This window comes from Rutilus rutilus, assembly GCF_951802725.1.
Source record: "Rutilus rutilus genome assembly, chromosome: 9".
Lineage (NCBI taxonomy): Eukaryota > Metazoa > Chordata > Actinopteri > Cypriniformes > Leuciscidae > Rutilus > Rutilus rutilus.
Genome location: NC_140223.1, coordinates 13,362,116 through 13,384,494, shown reverse-complemented (window position 1 = coordinate 13,384,494; position 22,379 = coordinate 13,362,116). Strand labels below are relative to the sequence as shown.

The 22,379-nt window shown below is 36.3% G+C and overlaps 1 protein-coding gene and 1 long non-coding RNA gene across 2 annotated transcripts; one reads left to right on the top strand and one right to left on the bottom strand.

Annotated features, from left to right (window-relative positions):
• Window positions 1-1,082: 1,082 nt before the first annotated feature.
• Window positions 1,083-6,190, top strand: LOC311297630. Its single transcript, XR_014628851.1, has 4 exons — window positions 1,083-1,258; window positions 4,838-4,948; window positions 5,060-5,087; window positions 5,398-6,190. It is a non-coding gene; the product is annotated as an uncharacterized lncRNA (long non-coding RNA).
• A 7,870-nt stretch (window positions 6,191-14,060) lies between these two features.
• il10ra (interleukin 10 receptor, alpha) lies at window positions 14,061-19,681 on the bottom strand. The gene is made up of 7 exons (XM_084418256.1): window positions 19,444-19,681; window positions 18,560-18,662; window positions 18,259-18,428; window positions 17,896-18,041; window positions 17,600-17,753; window positions 17,205-17,320; window positions 14,061-15,573 (listed from the first exon to the last, which is right to left on the bottom strand). The coding sequence occupies exons 1-7, from the start codon at window positions 19,505-19,507 to the stop codon at window positions 14,716-14,718; spliced, it is 1,611 nt and encodes a 536-aa protein (XP_084274382.1). The 5' UTR covers window positions 19,508-19,681; the 3' UTR covers window positions 14,061-14,715.
• Window positions 19,682-22,379: the final 2,698 nt, after the last annotated feature.

The following is a 22,379-nucleotide window of genomic DNA, read 5'->3' as shown; positions in this document are numbered from 1 at the left end:
CTTTTGAATTAAAGGGAATTTTATTTCATTCTGTGAGAGAAAAGCCATGATGGGAGTCTTTTTTTGTGCTACATCACTCCACTGAATTAGAAACTCACACATGTGGTCAAGTTAGCTAGCCTGACTACGTCAGACTTCCTGCTTCCGCTAATTTCATTTCGCTCCTGTAGTCAGTCTGAGATAGCAGCCTATCTTTCAGTTTTCCACCGGCCTGAAAACAGCCGGGCCAATCAACGAACAGAGGGCGGGCTGAGAGCCGTGACGTAGACGCTGATTGTACCGTGGATGCGTAGATTTACTTCACATAATCTGCAAAAGTCGTTCACAGCCATGTTCACTCCGGTATTTCGCTCGATGGTTTAGTTTTTGCATCATACATGCGTTTACAGTGGAAGTTAGATGCGGCTGAGCATGCGCATAACACACGCCATAACCAAACGTTATGTGATTGGCTTACGGGTAACCAATGATTTTAAACTTCAGACAAGCGCCCCCCCACGAGAGAGAACACACTTCTCTATTACGCTATTCCAGACTCTGTCTACGAAGCAAAGTGAAGTAGCAGAGTCTGGTATTACCAGGCTACAAGTTAGCCACCAGGTTGCTGCATTTCATTTAGTGAACAACAGAGGGCAGCACGTACCACATGCACATGTACCTAAACCGCTCCACCCCCACAAAGTGTGCACTGTAAGGAATGAGAAAGCAGAAAATGATTCCATCTGATTCATAACCAGACAGACATTAAACTAGGTGACAAACGTAGGTGTATATAAGAAGATGGCATGAAGACATTCTGTGAAATACTACACATTTACCAGAACAGAAAGTTTATTTCAAATAAAAATATTCTAGTACTTAAGAATGCCACATTTGTACTTAAATCACCTCATGAAAATGAAAATGGAAACAGAGCGTCAAACTTGGTGTGACTGAAAGAGATGCCGTCAGTGATAAACTAAACTATGTAGCCAGTAAGCTAAAGAAGCAATCAGAACAAGTGATAGTAGTCAGGTGAAAATGAAGCACCAATGTGAAAGGGTGGACCAGACAATGTTAAAAAAAGAGAATGAAGACAGACCAGTTTAGAAAAAAGCAGCTTTTCTCAGGCTACAGACACACACAAAGCAAGTTAGCGACATAGCAAGTTAGCACTGTATTAGAAAAATATTTGTTTTTAAAGGAGCATCTACTTCAACTCTTCTTCAGGGCACATCATAACAAAAGTACAGCTATTCTCAAGAAAAAGGCATCATGGGTAAGAAACTCAATACTGCTGTTCATAAAAAAAGCTCCTCTAACCGGAAGACATCACATTTCTTAGGTTTCAAGCATTTAAAAGCGCTATGTTAGTCTTATGACAAATTTCTTGTGAAGTTGCTTTGGATAAAAGCATCTGCTGAATGAATAAATATAAATGAATTAAATGTGTTTTTGTTTTCAACATGTTTTCACAATGAATAGGCTAAGTTTATTCTGGTCAGGGACTGGTCGTGCATTCGTTCGACTTTTAAATAGCACAGGTCTATCACGCATTATGCTAAGCTAACAGGCCTTTGCTTTAAGCAGTTAGCACTTAGCATTCAGAACAAGCAATTGTTGTGATTAATAGTGTATTGCAACTATGTTTGTGCCCATGTTTGTGCTGTGTGTTTTTTTGTCAAGCTATTAGTCACAAGTTGGAAAACTCAGAATATTGGATATGGAAAACCACATATGGATGTAGTTTGAAACGGATTTCATGTGATTTTTTTTGCTGTTCACATTAGCTAATTCTGATCAGATTTAAATCAGATATGAACAAAAATCGGATTTGGACTGACAATCTGAACGTAGCCTGTCAGGATAAGAAATAGAAGGAAGAATTGTCGAGTCGTCAGTCCTCGTTCGGATCTTTACCACATATTAACCTTAGTTTGTCAAAATGTCCTGCTCTTTCCTGCTTACTAAATCCTTCTCTATATGATTTAGCAGCTTCCACTTATTTTTTCTGTGGTTTAGACATCATAAATTAGTGTAACAATGTGTTCAGTAGTACATAAACAGTGCAATCCATGCTGTTGTTTACATCCGAGTATCTCCAATATGGCCAGGCATTCGGGTAACTGACTAAACCATGACGTAGGTGCAAACCCTCAATTGGATACTATTTTTTGTGAGCTGGTATGCAGCATTAGTCCAACAGGGTGTGAGCACACTATTTAGTATCCTTGTTTTAAGAATGCCATTAAAGGGGACCTATTATGCTAAATTCATTTTTTTTATAAGGTGTTTGAACACAGATGTGTGTCTACAGTGTGTGTAAACAACCAGCCTATAATTGTAAAAAATCCACCCAATACTTTTTTTATAATCTCCATAAATAATTAACAATCTCTGGTTTCAGATTTCCCCCTACTCTTACCAAAGAGTAGGGAAGCCCCGCCCATGACTGGCCCTATTAGCATAGATCCCGCCCTGAGTGAACCACTTCATATTTTGTGTGATGTACAATAAACTTCATAAAACTCATCAATACATTTTTGGCCGCATCATTTGGACGGGCTACAACAAGCTTGTACTAATAGTGGATAAAAGTTATGACTGTAATTAAACCAAACTATACGTGTTCTTACTCATATATTCTCTCGCTCTGTAGGCTGAACACTGCTGACAGTTTCAGTGTGTGAGATTTTCCTGTTTTGTTGCCATAGAGCTCTTAAAGGAACACTCCACCGTTTTTTGAAATAGGGCTTATTCACCTTCTTTCCTACCTTTAGATAGGTGGGCAAATGCATTTTTGTCTCAGTGCATGCATTGTTTTAGTTTGACAGGGTCAGCGCTAGCTTAGCTTAGCATAATGAATGGAATCCTTTGTTGCCAGCTAGCATGTCCTGAGTAAAAGTGATATAAAAAATAAATAAAAACACCTAATTATTTCTTGTGGCCTGCGTATTCACAACAAGTACAAATAGTTAACACTAGGTGATTTCCTAGGCAGATATTGACATATATATTAAGGACTATATTAGGGGGAAGCACAGGCGAAGCACTGCTACTTGGGCGTGATATCTCTGAGCCCAAGTAGCAGTGCTTCTCCTGTGCTTCCCCCTAATATAGTCCCATGTCAATATCTGCATAGGAAATCGCCTAGTGTTAATCTGCATCGCTATTTGTACTCGTTGTGAATACGCATGCCACAAGAAGTAATTAGGTGTTTTTTTTTTTTTTTATATTACTTTTACTCAGGACATGCTAGCTGGCAACAAAGGATTCCATTCATTATGCTAAGCTAAGCTAGCGCCGACCCTGTCAAACTAAAACAATGCATGCACTGAGACAAAAATGCATTTGCCCACCTATCTAAATGTAGGAAAGAAGGTGAATAAGCCCTATTTCAAAAAACGGTGGAGTGTTCCTTTAAAGCTCCACCATCTTCTAGAAAGGGGGCAGGGAACAGCAGCTCATTTGCATTTAAAGGGATACACAAAAACGACACGTTTTTGCTCACCCCCAAAAAGTGGCAATTTTAACTTGCTATAAAAAATTATCTGTGGAGTATTTTCAGCTAAAACTTCACATACACACTCGGGGGACATTAGAGACTTATTTTATATATCTTGAAAACATGGGCATAATAGGTGCTGCCGAAAGTAAAATTTATATGTTTATATCACTGTGTGAAATTTAGTCTTTGTCTGTAAAAGTGCTTTGTTAAGGAATTGTGTCCTGCAGTTTTGATGCCATTGTTTTTTTTGTTTTTTGAGTTATGTGATGGGATCTTACCCAGTATTGTTTAACATTAAATGTTAGGAAAACTGCCAGATATATTAGTTAATGGTGAAAAATTACAAATTGTGCCAGAATTTAAATATCTTGGAGTTATCTTAGACACTCATTTAACATTTGAAAAGCATATTTAAAAAATTGTCTGTGCAGTGACATCTCAACTTACACATTTTATAATTTATGAAATTTATTTCAATAGAAGCTGCAAGAATGTATTTGCTTTCTTTGAGTTTTTTTCTAATTTTTCTTACTGTATTCATGATCACAAGCAGGAAAACCTATTCTTAAACCTTTATAAACCTTATATAAATGTGCTTTAAAAGTATTTGACAAGAAACCTGATAGATGTCATCGTTGTTTTATAATTAAAATTTTTTAATTAACATTTTTTACCTTTGACAATTTTGTTACGTTTTACAATTGTTGTTTAATGTCCAGAATTGTTAATTATCTTGCACCCTCATCCTTAAAAGCATATGTTTCTTCGCGTACAGAAAATATCAGACAAACAAGAGCTTCGTCAAGAAGTGACTGTGAAGCACATTTTAGAATAACTGAGTTTGGTCGATCAGCTTTTTCTGTACACTCTCAGAAAAAAAGGTACAAAAGCTGTCACTGGGACAGTACCCTTCAAAAGGGTTCTAATATGTACCATTTAGGTACTAAAATGTACACGTTTGATACCAATATGTACCTTTGAGGGACTTAAATGCACTCTTTAGGTACAAAGGTGTACCTTTTGAAAAGGTACCGCCACAGTGACAGCTTTTTTTCTGAGAGTGTAAGAGCTGTTAATAATATGTATATTAGGGGATGTACGGTAGTAATTTGGATTGCAGTTTTTATTGTTATGTGATGGATTAAATGTTGTATATATTTTTCATTTTATGTCATGTCAATTTTACCTTATGTAATGATCTTTTGATCTTTTGGTATGTAATGTGATCTCCTGCCCAGGCACAGCAGATGAAATTTAGCTTTGTAGCTAATTCTGGGGCAGTTTTTATACTGTCCATTGTCCATTGTCCCTGTCAAATAAAGAATTAAATAAATTAAAAAAATCTTCCAGATAGCTCCACATCGATTGGGATAGCCGTGGCGTTTGGGATCTTGGGAGTGTTCCTGCTGATATGTTTGATGCAGATATGCTGCAAGAAAATCAAATGCTGCAAGCGCAAAAGTAAGCAGCATCCTCATTACTGTCTAAAAAAAATTTAAAATAATAATCAATGTCCTTGAGAAAACTGTGAGAAAATAATTATGATATTTGCTTCCATTTTTTCCTTAACAGACCATTCGGTGAAAGACAAAATTTTAAAGTAAGTGGACTAATGTTTGTTTATGTGTGTGTGTGGGTTTGTGGTGCCTATGTAATGGGGACCAAATTTGTTCCCCATGAGGAAATCAGCTTACATCATATATGTTTTTTGGAAAATGTAAAAGTGGAGAAAGTTCTTTATGGGTAGGTTTATGGGTAGGGGATAGAATATGTTTGTACAGTATAAAAATCATTGTCGATAGAAAGTCCCAATAAAACATGAAAACCCAATGTCTGTGTGTTAATGGTATAGCCTATTCTGTTTTACAGAATAAATGTGGAATGATTGGTTGCTGTGTGTATCTCTACAGGAAATTCGGGATAAAGAATTTGCCTCCGTTTTCAATCAGCAGAATCGTTGACAAGAAATAATGGCCATCACTGCTCATATATCATTCTCTCAATGCCTGTAAATAGTGTACATGCATCCTGAAAGAATCTAATTTAGTCCATATTTTCTTTATTTACAGCACTCGTTGTAACCGTAATTATTTCCATGTTATGATGTGATAACGTCTGTCAATTTATTTATTTTTTATTTCTGTGAAAAGTGTGAATCACGCTTCTGAAGTGAAGGTGTCAGTGATGGGGATGATTCATAACTGGTTATGATCGCTTTCCCACAGCTAGGGAAAAGCAACACACCTTGTTTTAATGAGAACGCTTCTCTTATTGTTTTTCTCATTCTCTGACTCAAAATTTGTCTCCATGTCTTGATTTTCAGTCTCACCACAAAAACATAGCGAAGCCTTTTTCTCAAGCTGAACCATTTCCACATAAAAATGACTTCAAAGGTCACCATATACATTGATGAAATGTCAAGTGTCTTCAGAGAGTAGAACGATCACATCATCCTCATTGTGATTAATGACGTCCTCTAGTCTCGGGTGATTTCCTGTTAAGCAATATCATGTGTGTGATGTAATATGGATCTGTATTCATATCTGATGTCAAGGAAAATGTGGTCATATTTCTATATTTTTTTGTTTAATGTATGTGTGTGTGTGTGTGTGTGTCGAAATCTGCTAAGGGGTAATTACATGTATGAAATCATGTAAAAATGTATCGTCTTTTAATGGAAAATTAAACATTTTATCAAACTTTGATAATTGCCTTATTATTTTAAACAAATCAGAAGATAGTATTCAAAGTACATTTTATTTAAAAATCACCTGTCAAGTTTATTATATTTCATCAGCATATGAGAGTACAGGGACTCATCTCCAGATCACTCATTCAACAGTTCATCTGTTGGCAAAATGATGGGGGGAAAAAAGATCAGTCAAGAATAGAAAATTATTGAAAATATTCAAACAAAAAATGTCAGAATCAGTTTGTAAATAAAAAACGTCCGTCAAAAAGAACACATTATACAATATTCACTAACTCGCCAAAGTTTTTCTGTTGGATTGGTGTTTATTCTCTTTAGCATGCAGTGTGAAGTATTTCACTGTTCCCAGATCATTCCGATTCAATTTCAGCAATTGACGGACAAATTTATACTCACGAGTGTTATGTGCAGTATTATGCGGGTTATTGTCTCTGACAGACAGCATGTTGAAGCCGCTCAGGCCCCCATTTTCTCCCTCTTCTTGGAAAGCGATGACGTAGTCAAAACATCCGGTAGTGTGGGTTTTGAATGCATGTACTTGCTGGAACTCTGCTTCTCATAAACATTACCATGCATTGTGCATGTTATATTTTGACAGACATCGATGTTGTGATATTCAAAAGATGTAGATTTGAAAACTGATGGATTATAAGGTAATATTTATTTGTGTCTTAGCCGGCAAGTATTCAGGGAAGTGATTGTTGCCCATGAGTGTGTTATGTTGATGTTTTTAGTTCTAATAGCCTAACCGACAGCCAACATACATTTTTGACGGACATGATAACATGCGTAAGGGTTGAACTATATTCGATTTTTTGGGTAGTTTTAAAACGTGCTGGAGACATTTGAAATGCTTTTTGCTTAGTTAATTATGCTTATTTTACAGATTAAAGTTTATTTAGTGGCTTAAATTGCATGTTATTCAGAAACTGACATGTTTGGCTTGTCAAAGATGAAAACATTCAGTGGTTGCAAATTTATTTCAAGTATATTTTAAAGTGGTTTTGATGCACAGTTGTTTTTGTCTCTTATAATAAATATATATTTTATTTTAAACCCATGAAAATGCAGATCACTCTTTAAAACAATTGTTCCATTATTACATTATATACATAAATAAAATGTAATACACTAAAATTATTTTGTTCATAATATAAAAATATATTACATGTGCATAATGAAAAATACTGTAGAAGCATTTTTACTAGTGGTTTCTGACTTCGGTTTCCTCTTTAACAACATTTCCTCTTTAATCTCTGGTGATCATCGTTATGTTTTTCATTTGATTCAGTTCATGAAAGCATTTGACAGCAGCTCACTAAACCGCAAGCCAGAAAAAAACTTCATTAGTTGTTCAACTGACGCAGTTCATGCAAACATTTATAGGGGCTAGATGTTTCCGGAGTTGGCATGCAGCAAGCGAAGTGCATGGTGGTGGTCTGTAGGAAGTGAGAAACAGCAGTTAACATCTGAGGTTCAGCAGTCTCTCGATGACTTTTGTGAGAGCAGGCCTGTTTAAAGCAGAGCAACTTTGACACCCACAGGATGATAAAAACCAGACACTGGTTGGCTTGATTATTTATAGGAATGGTAAATCTAAAAATAAAAATGATTGTTGATTATTTATTCACCATAATGACATTCAAAACCCACATGCTGTTATTTTTCACTGGAACACAACAGGAGACGTTTTTAAGAATCTTGGATGTTTTCCTTACAGTGACAGTTCATGGGGACTGGAATGGCAAAAAAAATAAATTCATATTCATATTCACTAATTATATATATATATATATATATATATATATATATATATATATATATATATATATGTATTAAGTAAAACAAAAATAAAAAGGCAATTTCTTGAAATTGCTAATTCATACCCCCCAATTTACCATTATACTTTGTATGCAATTATGCAATATCTTTACATCCAATTGTGGAAAAGATAATAGCATGGGTTTGGACTGACATGGGGGTGAATAAATGATGACAGTTTTCATTTTTGGGTGACTGTTCCTTTAAGTAATCATGTGTCATCATGACATGCAAAGGAGGATTTGTTCATTCCATAATTATTTTGTATTTATTATTTTTGTGAGTATTTATAAAATCACATTTATAAAATCAGAATTAGCAATGCAAATTAATAGTTTGCATGAAATATACATTATTTTGAGTGGCCAAATGGGCTTGAAAAACGGTCTGAATTACATAATTCAGTTTGATTTGTAGGACCGTGCTGTCTCACTGAATCATTTTGAGCTGTTTCTCAGTCAGCAAATGGATAAATTGGATATTTAACTTCAAGCAGTTGAAACAAACTGCTATTTTTTGAGAGGTAATTGTAAGAAAAAGTGTGCTTCATTCTGCACAATGTACCGTTTTGATGCCTCTTGCGTTTCTAGCGTAAAGGCCTCAATATACTCATGGCGAAAGTCTTTTTCATTCTTCGCTTAGGGGTAAAAAGAAGTGGGAAATCTATGAGCTTTACAGTGTTAAACTAATCGTTTTGGCCTGATTCTGTTCTAAATGATGTCACACATTAGGGTGTATAATGGTAAATGTCCCATAGCATGGAGCGAGCAAAGCAGAGCTAGGGTTTTCAATTAATTCCTATGGAGTTTCAGCTTCACTCGCGTGCTGTGAATTGTTGGATTGACAGCGGGTCAGAGAAAGCATTGAGAGAGGCTGAGAGCATCCAAAAGTTGAGAGATGCTCACTTTTATGCAAATATCAAGTAAAATATATGTCTAGGAGCCAATTGCTATGAGACACCCACAGCCACTTAAGACATGTCCCAAAGCGGAGACATTGTAGCGTTTTAAGTGGCACTGAGCAGTGTTGTGTACACTGGTGACATTAGTGAAATTGCCGGAAATGCCCATTCAAATCCTGCTGGGAGTGGTGTGAGTAGTGCCGGAGGGGCTACATTGGTGCCATGACCCGGATAGGTGTGAGGTTTAGAAGGGTGAGTGTTATGAAGACCAGCTACTAAGAGCTCTGCGAGTAAACCTTACTCCTCAGGCCTCAAGAAGCGTGCTAGATGCTCCGCTCTTTAGCGTCCTTGTTATCCCATGCCAGAAAGGCCGGTTTGAATCCTGCATTCATTTTACATGTGCACAGTTGGGTCACACAAAAAATGGCTAATTTCGCTGGTACTTGTGACTAAGTGACAATAAAGGCTACTACAGAGTATATTATATATAAGTATAATAATTAATGGTAAACAAACTTGGCATGCTGTCTTCTAAGAAGGCTTGATCAAGAGGAACTTGTGTTTGGAACTTCATTATATCTTCTAGTGAAATGTGAGAATGCTTTTGTGAACTGCTATGAATGATAGCATGGGCAGTTGCGTTCTTACTGCAACAGGCAACTTCAATGCATTCAATTGAACCTTTTTTTGAGCAATCTGAGATCTACAGAGCTACTGAGAAACTACAGCTAAAGAAAACCACATTCCTCATCGGGTCTTCCTACTCACTTCCTCTCTGGCTCTCAGCATAAGCTGTGCATCAGGCCATGCATATGTCAGAACATTTTGCCTTTTGAATGTTTCATAATCATTCCATGGTTATCTACTTTGTTGACTCATTAAAAGTTGTTTATAGCATGGAAGTATATTGTAGGAGGTTATCTTTTATATCCATATCTACATTTTTGGGTGGGGCAAACCCTGACATATTTGTTATGCTCAATAACTCTCTGTTCAGCATTCGGTCATGTGTGGGATACTATCTGTGAGGGCGGCGAGGACGCTGAGAAAACGTAGTCATGACTAAGTTGATTATTCACATACTGGAGGAGTGTGATGACAACTTCACCCACAAAAACTCCACGATTCTCCCATTTTCTTCTAACCTGTAGGTATCCTTCCTTTAAAGCGTGACACCTCTGTCAAGGTCACTAGATGAGAAGATTAGTATTTCTTCTATTGTAGAATTTCCAGTGAGTGGGTTTTGAGATCTAGGTTTTTTTTGTTTGTTTTTTTTTATTCTCCGATTTGGGTAGTTGGGTAGTCATATCAAGTAACGGCTGTGAATTGCAGAACTGTGATCTGTGAACTGTAAAACTGATCGGCTGATGGAAGTCCTGAGATCAGAAAACAAAGACAGATGACAGAAAGAATAGTTCATGCTTTTTAAATACATGCTTTTTAAAAGAATTGGTAACTTGTAAAACATCTACTTAAAGATGAAAATTCTGTCATTAATTACTCACCCTCATGTCGTTCTAAACCTGTAAGACTTTCGTTCATCTTCGGAGCACAGATGAAGATCTTCATCTTTGATGAAATCTGAGTTTTCTCTCCCTCCATTGACAGCTATCCAACTACTTTGACGCTTCAAAAAGTTCATAAAGAGATCGTAAAACTAATCCATATGAATTGAGGTGTTTAGTCCAAATTTTCTGAGATACAATCTTTATATGATGAACAGATTGAATTTGTGCTTTTTCCTAATTGTTTTATTACATTTTCCATTTTTAATGACTGTTAATGGAAAATATGTATATATGTTTCTGTCATGAAACTAGATTTCGCAGGCTGATAGGTCCTTTCCATGCAATCTGCAAGCAATCACTTCTTCACTTCATAGTACAAGTTGATTGGTCGCTGCTGATTCTGCAGCCAATGAGATTGCTTGCTCAACATTAAATAGTCTGTTATTAGTTGTTTGGCTATTCCTGCAGCGCACTATCAGAGTTCTTCTGAAATCCTCCACCTCCCCCAGCACCACCTGCCTATCTGCTATACAGGATTAATATTTGTCTATTCATGCAACAGCAGCATACATGTACATGCTCACAGCAGAGTGTCTGTGTATCTAATGGTAGCATCAAGTCCATACTTGCTCTGCAACAGATGATTGAAATATAATTACTCTAATTACTTTGACAGCCCTTGTTTTTAGCGAGAAGTAGTTTGTTCTCTCTAAAACTGGTTTGGAGTGATATTTATTATAGTGTTGTCGACATATATGTCTATGATTTGCTACAATGACACCCCTGGGCAAAATTGTTCCGTGTAACTAAAGAAATCAGGGCTCATTTGAGCAGCAGAAAATCTTGCTGCATATTTCATATTTGGTCCAGTCATCTGTCACGGGTGGTTGCAGGTAAACAGATGAAGATGAAAAATACGGTTCCAATACGTGTTTAATATCAATAATTGTCAGAACAGGCAAACAGACGGGAGCAGTGAAGGGGTGAAGACAGAACTTAAATATGGCGCATCCCAATTCGCATACTATCCGTCCTAAATCCTAGTAGCCTATTCAAAAATAGAATTAGTACATCCAAATCGTAGTATGTTGAAATTAGTGTTCCAAAGATACCCGGATGGTCTACTATTTCCGGTCAGAATACGAAGTGCAGATCGATGCACACCATAGATATATAAACACTAGATACCTCGTACGCGCTGTTGGCCAATGGAGGTCGACGTCCGCACACGGCGGCCATCTTGCGACAGGGTGCTCGCTCACTCGTTTAATGGTGCATGTACTTTAAAATAACCATAACTTGCTCAATTTTCTACCGATTTTCAAACGGTTTGGTTTGTTATAAACGTCAGAGATGTAGTTACGACACTGCATACATAAACTGCATACATATGAAAAATTATAACATGCATGTTCAAGCATTCGGAATTATAGCCATGTTAATAACGTTTGTAAGAAACCAAACCGTTTGTAAATCCGTCGAGATTTCATCGAGATATGAGGATTTGTGTACGTGCTGATCATTCACCTTAATGCACAGAGCACTGCCGTAAGATGGCCGAACGGTGATGCCGGAAGTGACTGCGCCATAAGACATCTAGCGTTTATATATGATATCTATGATGCACACTCTACGGCTAATATTGCCCACAACCCATCGCGCGTTGGATGAGGATTCGGTTAGAACTACAAAAAGGACGCGCGAGTCCGGCGGTTATGTAGAGAGGTTTAGATAAAGGGGTTTGAGTGATGTATTATCAGTATCTTACCTGACGAAAATTAATTTATTCAATGTTGTCTACATTATATTGCATCTGCAGCAGCATTGTGAACTTTTGTAAAGATACGTTTAGCCATTAACTTTTAAATGCATCATTATATTCAAATTGCAAAAACATGAGGAGAGTCTCCGCATGAAAGACCCACGACAGATGAACGTGCAACTACATTTCTCTCCGAAACGGTAGGAAATTAAATTAGATTGAATGGAGGATTTTAACTGTGACAAGATGATTGACAGGGCAGTTTACGAGTGGTGGGAAAATCAAACAAAGGAACATATGAGAATGAATGAAAACAAACTAAAAGTCCATGATAGCAAAGACAATCTGAACATAACTGTGACATATGAAAAGCTTTATACAAATGAATTTAAAGTGAACTGAAAATGACTGAAAGTTTATGTTTAAAAGCATGTTTTCTTTTATTACAATATAATTTTTTTCTAATAATATAAAGCTGCCTTTATATTTTAGAAAAGGGAATCATCATATTTTGGGGTCATTTGCTGCAAAATGTTTGAAAACACCTGGTAACAGTTAGATGAACAGGAGTGCTAAAAGATGGCTTTCTCCAGATATGCCCATTTTAGACTTTCCTATACAAAATTAAATATTATTTACTGCCCATTTACTGATTTCAGTGCACTAGTCTGTAATACAGAAAGAGAACCGTTTTCACTATGCATCCGCCTGACACTTTCAGAATTGAACATGTGTGAGATTTTATGATGGAGCTTTTGGAGGGTATAAATGTTCTTGTCATGTTTTGTATCAGATTAAGTTATGTGGTTTCTTTTAGCAACTGATTTGCTATTGAGATGAGAAGCAAAGGTACCTGCTGTTCTACAAATGACTGTTAACACAAGTTCTTTCAGAGAAAGGAAATACTCAAATCAATCCTCATGTTGTATTTTAGTCCATATCAGAATCATCACTTTCCCTGAAAAAATGATCCGATAATTATTACAGTGACAAGAACTATGTCTAAAGATACCCTTTTTTTTTATTTATTTTTTTTATGTGGAATCTCCATAAGAGTTTATTTTCTCTTTTATTATGAATGGAGCCTTAAGATTTGGGTGACAGCATGTTGAATCTGAGACTGAGATGTTGATGTGGGTAAAGTACTTTTTGTTTCCTTCCCTATCTGAAGATGGAGGTCATTGATTGCGGCTGAGCTTCGCTTTCTCATTCAGTGGCTGTGTTTCGTCACAGCGCAGTGACAGTATGGAAATACTGAGTAATAGGCTTGCACAAAATCTGTGAGTTTTTGCTACGGAAGACGTGTTTATATGCAGGGCTTTACTGGGATAAGGGTTGGGGTTAGCTTATCTTTATTCATAATTCAATTGGGGTTTTCTTTTTAGAAGTGACTGTGGTTGTCATTAGCTTTGATATGCTGATATGCTGTTTGAGGAAATCACTAGTATCAAGTACAAGTCATTTTCATGGGCAAACAGTCACAGGTTTTCGTGGGTTTCCACTAGAGGAAGTGCTGGGTTTTCCTGTGTCATTAGTATTTGAATATATCTCATTAAATTGGAACTTCACAAAAGATATTCTTGCCTCATAATTTGCATATGTTCTTGTTGGTAAAATGCAGATTCAAAGGTTTCACATTTGGATCTTCCAAAGACTCGAATTAGAAAAAATTTATTTGAAATTTTTTGTATCGTTTGACTGACTAAAACGACACTAAAGTGAACAGAAATTAAAGACTCACTACAGGTGGTGGCGAAGACTCTTTTAACTTGGGCCAATAAACAACACGCTCAAACACCTATCAAACATGGCAATGAAAGGAGGGTGTGGATGGAAAAATTGGGAATGGGAAAACACCACTTATTTTCATAAAATGTAAAAATCTAGATATTTATTATTATTATCATCATCAACATCACCTTTACCATCATTCCATCACATTCAACACCCTAGCCAACATTTCATGGTTCGATTAATATAGGCTAATTTAGATAAGGCCGACATGGACCCAAAGAACAAACCCATGTAGGGCCCGTAACTCAATCCCATATCGTGCTAACATTGGTCCCAATATGAAATGTTGTCTGGGACAATTCAAATTTCACCATATCAAAAATGTCAGTACATACATAAAATGTAAATACGTACAATTCATGTGCAAAATTGCAATAGATGAACACAAGAATGTAACAATAAATGAACTACATCAGTGGTGGGTGGGATGTGTCACATTGGACGTCAAGAACTGGTAACAGCTCATCATCATCATATTCTGATACGAGTTCACTCTTGATCACTCAATTTGTCTCCTCTCTGGTCAACGTTTAGACAAAATGATGACCCGGTGCTTGCAGGAAGTCACACTTCTGAGGGACAGCTCCTTTTCTGAGGGCTTAGTATTAGCAAAGTATTTAGCATCTCTATGCTGTTACTCTAAACAAAAAATGGAGCAAATGGCAGGAGGAGAAGCAGAAACGCTTTGTTCGGCCCATATTTGCTTACACGTTCATGAAAACGTCTTGTATCTCACGTGAATGTCAGTTCTACGTCTCCTAATGTAAGAGACAAAGTGTCCAGTTGGCAGGGCTCTTGTAGAAGTAGTGGACACGTAATGAATAGCGATGACTCGCTGGAGTTCTCATCTGACTGGTAGGACAAATCTCCCAGTCCTAGCGCATTCACAGTCTGTACAGGTGATTTTTTCAAATAACTTGGTCTGTCATTGTCGTTATCAGTAGTACTGAGTTTCTCATGAGACAATGAACCACTGTCTGTTAGGAGCTTCCTGGTTTCGCACCAAATGCAAGTCTCAAAGTCAGAACACGAGCACGTCACATGACCAGGCCGATAACCACAGCTAGGGCTGGCCATTTTAGTGTCTACATCATATGGAACGGTCGCCTTACTTTCAGCATCAGCAGAAGGGCTCTGACTACGATATCCATCCCCAACAACTACAATCTCAGACAGGTCACCATCCGCCCCTTGGAGATTGTCAGAATCATCTTTGTTTCCCATTCCCAAGCCACTGTAATCTTTTCTTTCACCGTTGCTGCTATTTACTCCTCCGTCCAGGAAAGGGAGCTCTTCCAGGCTTCTTCTTCCACCGCTGAGACCGCTGTCCTCAGTTCCTGTCAGACTTCCACAGCCGCTGTCCTCCTCTTCCGTATGTCCGTCTGTGCCTCTGTTCTTAAGCGAGTTCTGCTGGCCCACACTTACGCCACTGTCTGTACTCTCTCTTCTCTCTTTGTCATCCTCAGAAAGCTCCTCATCTTTACTCTTTGCCGTCATGTTGTTACTAGTCAGCAGCCATCCCTTGTCAGTGACGGTTTCCACTTGGATCAATCCTACATGCATAGGGTGCCATCCATTCACAGCGGATTTCTGATGGACAATAATATATGATAAAATAATGGTTAACACTTAATAGTTAATCTCACAAAACAACAACAAAAAAACAAAAAAAATTAAATATTTTTTTTAAAAGGGAATATTATTAATCAGCAGGGATACATTAAAGTCAAATGTGAAAGTAAAGATATTTATACATGTTACAAAAGATGTCCATTTAAAATAAATGCTGTATCAGCATATTATAATGATTTTTGAAGGATCATGTGATACTGAAGACTGGAGAAATGGCTGCTGAAAATCATCAGCTTATTCTTGCATCACAAGAATAACTTACATTTTGAAATATATGCAAATAGAAAACTATGGAAGCTTGTTTCCGACACAGAATAAAACATTTTAAGAGATAATTTCGACTTTTTATCTCACAATTGCGAGTTTACATCTCGCAATTCTGACTTTATTTCTCAGAATTTTGAGATATAAAGTCAGAATTGCGTGAAATAAAGTTGCAATTGCGTCTTATAAAGTCAGAATTCGGACTTTTTTTCTCGCAATTGCGACTTTACATCACGCAATTCTGACTTTATAATACGCAATTGGGAGATATAAAGTCAGAATTGCATGATATAAAGTCGCAATTGCGTGTTATAAAGTCAGAATTGTGAGATAAACTATTCTGAGGTAAAAAAAAAAAAGTTGTCTTTTTTTTTTTCTTAGAATTGGACTTTATATCTCACAATTGTGAGTTTATATCTCACAGTTCTGAGAAAATATGTCAGAATTGCGAGATATAAACTCACAATTGCATGTTATAAAGTCAGAACTGCGTGATATAAAGTCGCAATTGCGAGAAAAAAAGTCAGAATTCTGACTTTATAACACGCAATTGCGACTTTATATCTCGCAATTCTGACTTTATAACACACAATTGTGACTTTATTTCACGTAATTCTGACTTTATATCTCACAATTCTGATAAATAAAGTCAGAATTGCGAGATGTAAACTCGCAATTGTGAGATAAAAAGTCGCAATTATCATTAAAATTTTTTTCTTTTGTGGCGGAAACAAGCTTCCATAGAAAACAGTTATTTTAAATTGTAAAAATGTTTCACAATATTACACTTGAGATCATGTATACGTAACACATACGTAAATCCCCAGCACTTCCATTTCTGCTACCGTTCCTCGAAAGGAGAACTGACTACTACTGAGCCTCTCTTCTTTAGATTACATTCTCTTTTTAGGATCTTGAAACTGGCTTGCTCTAACACTTTTGGTTTTGATGAAACTACATTTATCAGGGTTCCCACTACTTGGTTAACTTCAAATTCAAGGACCTTTCAAGGACTTTCCAGGTCCAATACCCTCAAATTCAAGGACTTAATGTGGGGACCTCAACACAAAGTACCTCACGCGGGAAAAACTAATGTAACGCGTAAATGCGCGTAACTAACGCAAATCAAGCAAGCTAGTATGCAAAGGCCCTGAAGTGTTGGCGAAATACAGAAAACTTTCAAGGACCTGTATCTATACATGTTTATTTTCAAAAACTTTCCAGGACCTTGAAATGTTTTTTTTTTAGATTCACAAACTTTCAAGGATTTCAAAGAACTGTGGGAACCCGTGATTTATTATTTAAAAATCACAAAGTTGACTCACCAGAACAGCCGGCATTTTACCAGGACGCCTTAAGAAGAAACAGACTGCCAACATGAAGAAGGTCATAACACCAACAACACCAACGGCTGCCATGTAGATCACCATAGACACATGTTCTGACAAACAAGAGGAATCAACATTAAGCCTCAGTGGTTGAAATTTCACAAAGAATTAATAACAACCGCATAAAAAAACTCAAATGCAAAGAATAAGCATCTTGTATCAGTATCACCCTGAAGGGGTTTATTTGTGCAACATACCAGTTACTAAATAAATCAATACAACAGTGAAATATACATTTTAGCAGTCATTATATTATATTGACCAGTCATATTCTTATTCCATTTGAGAGAGCTGTGTAAAAATAGAAGATTATTATTTATTCACATGCGTACCTGCTGATGGATATATGCACCGTGGTAATGAGGTGTTGCTCACAGTATTAGATGTCGTCTCCACTTTTACATAGACACAATACTCTTGCCATAATGGTAATGAAGTGAACTCCACCTGACCATCTTCGTCATCATCATCGCTTACTGTTTTAGCCTGTATCCGAGACAATACAGGTTTAGAGATTGCAACACCATGCAATATAACAAGCAAGTTAATTTATTGTAAAGGAGGAAGGAGGGAAGGAAGGAAGGAGGGAAGGAGGGGGGGAGGGGTTAGTCTACAAAAAAACAACAACCTGACTCTCCTGTCCTTTGGGATACAGAATGGCAGAGTAACTTGGTCCATATTCAAAAAGTTCTTTGAGAAATGGCTTTGTGTGAATCTTAACCTTCACCGTATTAGCAGTGAAAGACAGGTCAAATTCTGGAGCCAATAATTTACCTAAAACATGGAAAGAACATGGATGTTACAAGGTTTTTCATGTAACCATTGATGCCAATAAACAAACCTTATTTTTGTAGAAAATATGTTCTTTATTCTTAAAAGATCGAGTATAAGCTTAATTTAGTGCTGTTTTATTCAGTTAGTTTATTTTATTTTTTGGCTAAACAGTTGTTTTCTTATAGTAACACAAAGAAAAAGTCCTGGAAATACTTACTCTGAGTTAAACGTATTCTTCTCACCATTGACCAGGAAAAGTTGCCATTTCCTTGCAATTCAACCTTTATTTTCGTGTCGGGTTTAAATAAAAAGTTCCCAAGTTCACATCTAGTTTCTGTAGTCATGTTACACTCTGGCACAATATCCCACTTATTATGACCGAAATACCTAAAAGAGAAAAAAACAAATACATTAGTTTTTGGAGCACACTAAACTTCCTTTAAGCAAAAAAGGTGGGCAAAAAAGAAAACCAAAATAATGTGTTTAGTAAACTGTGAAACTATATTAAGACTGCTTACTGTGTTTGCTTTACTTGATAAAGGGCATGTATGGGGGCTCCTTCAGGGGGATCCCAGAGCGCAGTTACTTTTCCCTCCCATATATCAAAGTATAGCTCTTCACCTGTAAACAAAATAGAAATATTGTCAGAATTATCTTCAGACTTTCCCAGACGCTTCTCTTCCCAATAGAGAAGTGGTTTATTTGCTCTTGTTCCCGTCATAGCAGCATTCTCACACTTGATGTACTGTATTTTTGTCCATCAGCTGTACTTTCCAGATGTAGGTGACATGGCACGTTTAAATTAAGTCAATTTGCTAATGGATGTCTACTTCATCAAGCAAACCGTTACTCAAAATGTTTCAAAAATAACTAACACAATGCTATACAATACAATGTAATAGCGATGACTGGGTATAGTTGGTTGGGGGTTGGGTAAACAAATTTGTGCTTTATCTGTGTTTTCTTGTATTTTCTATGTTGGTTTAACAAAAAACATTTTTTTTGAATATTCACTAGAGTCAAATAAATAAATAAAACCATATAGTCGTTGCTATATATTCATTTGATAAATGTCAATGCAGTGGTCACAAGGGGGACGCCCAAATTCGGTGAGGAATTTACGTCACTCACGTCATTGCTGTGACAGAAACTAGGGGGCTACTTTTCAAGTCAAACGCCCACTTGCACTTTATATCTTTTTTTTCGTATTCTTGTATTTTTATTTCAGTATTGTGGACGTGATCTTTTAAAGAAAATGTCATTTAAAATGACAAATATGGTTTAATATAACAAATTAAATAAAAGTATTTTCTAAAATGTAACAGTACAGTACATTGTTATTATTGTCACTTTGCGAAATGAAGAGTAAGCCCCAAAAAACCCCTGATCAATCAAACCTTACTTGCTATGTAAACCGGGATGTGCATCAGTGTGACCAGAAAAGAAATCCATGAGATCCAATCCATGTCTATGTCAGTCGAGAATCATATCCAACAACAAATTCCAGTTCAGTTCCATACAAGCACACGCGCAAAATGTCTAATAACTGAATAACCGTTCTAACAGAGCCAGCTCAATGTTCAGTGACTCTTCAGTTCCGTCCGTCCGCACGTCTCTCTCTCTCTCATGTGAGTGAGGTTGAGTGGTTGACTGACTCTCTATGTATTTATACTGTGAACTTCCCCTCTCTCTGTTTTGCTTCAGTCAGTCTTCCGTGATGGCAGATATTTCCCCCACTCTAAGATAGCAACATGTCTCTCTCTATCTCTCTCTCTCTCTCTCTCTCTCTCTCTCTCTCTCTCTCTCTCTCTCTCTCTCTCTCTTGTGGTTAGAAACGTAGCATTAAGTATGAAAACTGTTGAAGTGTACATGAGCATGTGTAAACACGGAACATAAAAAATCTACAATGTTTGCATCTATGCATGTTAATGATTCCAAATTTAGAGGGAAATACCAGTGCAAACATTACATCGGGGGAGTACCCGAGTTATCATATTTCTTTCTTGGTATTTACAAAGGAAATTTTTAGTTAGTAATAGCTCATTAAGTTATTACTGTTTTTGATGAACACTTTTTCTAAACTACAAGAACGGTTGCTTCTCAATACTGAGCTACAGATATGTTTGCCCACATGCACGCGTGTTTGCATATCTGTGACTATAATCTTTAATGCAGTGGTTAGTGGTAATACATGCAGCGAATGCACATTATTTTGATGGTCCCTTTAACCCATTCTGTTAACTATAAGTAACATTGCACCTACATGTCTACTAACTCTCATTAGATTGTTAGTAGAGTATTGGTAGACTGGAAGGGTTAGAGTTGGAAGAAGTTGACATAGTTGCAAAGTAGTTGCAGAGTTACTTATAGTCAGTAGAATGTCTGTTGGGGAGCATCAAAATGAAGTGTTACCCATTATTTTATACATTATTGATGGACTATTTTTCACACATCTTGTTGGACTATCTGTCACACATCTTATTTGCAGGGTTTTTTTTTTTTTTTGCATGGTACAGACAACCAGCTTTAAAATTTGTCTGGGTGTGGTTGTAATTTTTAACCAACGACTCACTGAGCTCTTATTTTTTTTTATGTATTTTTACTCTTATGAAGTTTTGCTGGCTTTTCTTTTTTTTTTTTTATGATCTGCAAAGAATGTGAATAAAATTCACAAAAACAAAGAGTGTTTTTTTTGTTTTGTTTTTATAATAATGTGAAACAAAGAATGTGAATAAAATAAGAATGTGAAAAACAAAGAAAAAAACAGATTGTGAATAAAATAAGAAATACATTTTTTAAATCACAAAGTATACAGTAATTCAATAGTGTATTATAAAATGTTGTATTAACTTCCATTAATTTACTCTTTTATATAATTAACCTGGTTAGGTACTATGTTTTTAAATCATAGTATAAAGTCATAAAAAATATATATTAAAAAGTATATATAATATATTGCTGAAGTAACTTCCAATAATTTATGCTTTTAAAGTATATTTATAAGTATATTTTATTTATTATGCTTTTAAAGTATAAACTAATAAAAAGTATTAAAAATCATTATTTAAAAAAAAAAATTTGTGTGTGCGTGTGTGTCAAAATCGTTGTTTTCAATCACCTTTTGCATAAGAAAACTGAAAGGCAGCTGACATTTGATTCCCTTGGTCTGCATGTTTCACTTTCCCATTTGTTAAAGAACTGAAAGATCCTCCCAGCACACACCTTTTAACCAGGCCCGAAGAGTGCGCTTAAATCGAAACTGATCATCTAGATTCAGTTCCATTTGAAGTTATATTCTTATTTGAAAAGCAAAGGCTGGACCAGATCTGTGTTCTCACGAAAGGATTTTCACACACCTGCTCTGGGCTAAGCATGACACAAAACTCATTTAACAAGTCTGCTTTGGGTAAAAGCTATTTAGCATCTAGAAACATGTCAGCCCCGTTTCTAAATGATTTGCTGTGATCTTATTATAGCCATTGTTCATTTTTAAACAGGATCACCTCACTAAGCAAAACCATAAACGGCAATAGTCATATCTTGCATCCTCAGCTGCAGCCACATTAAATAAAATGAAATAATAAAACAAAACACACATTTTTATTAATTTCAATTAAATTAAAGCGTGTCTGGTTGGATTATGGTTTTAAAATAGGTCAGACTCAGGATGAATCACAGACTCAGGATTCACCTCTATAAATATCTAGGGCATGTAGCCTATCTATATTTAGACTCGATGAATGTGCATACTATATTAGATCTCTCTTGAATACAAATATGTACACAAACATGAGAAATGAGCAACCGCACAGAGACGAAGAAAACTGGGCTAGCTGTCTGATGTCATGAAGTCACCAGCGGAAGATCCTTTACAGTTCAAATACAACTTAGATTCACCTGGCCTCTCTGAGAAGGTTCACTGAATGAAGTTGAAGTTTAACTCTGTTGCTAGAACACTCATTTACCCAGATTAAAATTGTTTGCTTAGACGAGAGTTGCAGACGTTGCCATGAGAAGGTCTCTGACCCGACACTCGTCTGTGAAAACCACACAAAAAGAAAATGGCACGGTGACAAGGTTTCACCACTCAGTGTGGTACAGGTTCTGCATATCAAACTAATCAAATACTTTCTAGCAAACCCTTTGCAACTAATATCTGCACTATGATCATTTTTATTATCAAAAGCTCTTTAACTTACCAACTGAACAGTTTTTTTGTTCTTTTTTACTAAAAAGACATTTGCACCTACAATGTAATCAGAAATGCACTTGTTTCGTAATTTCTATTTAGTAGTGCTAAAATGTAAATGTTTTAAGCATTCATTTGTTTATAAATGG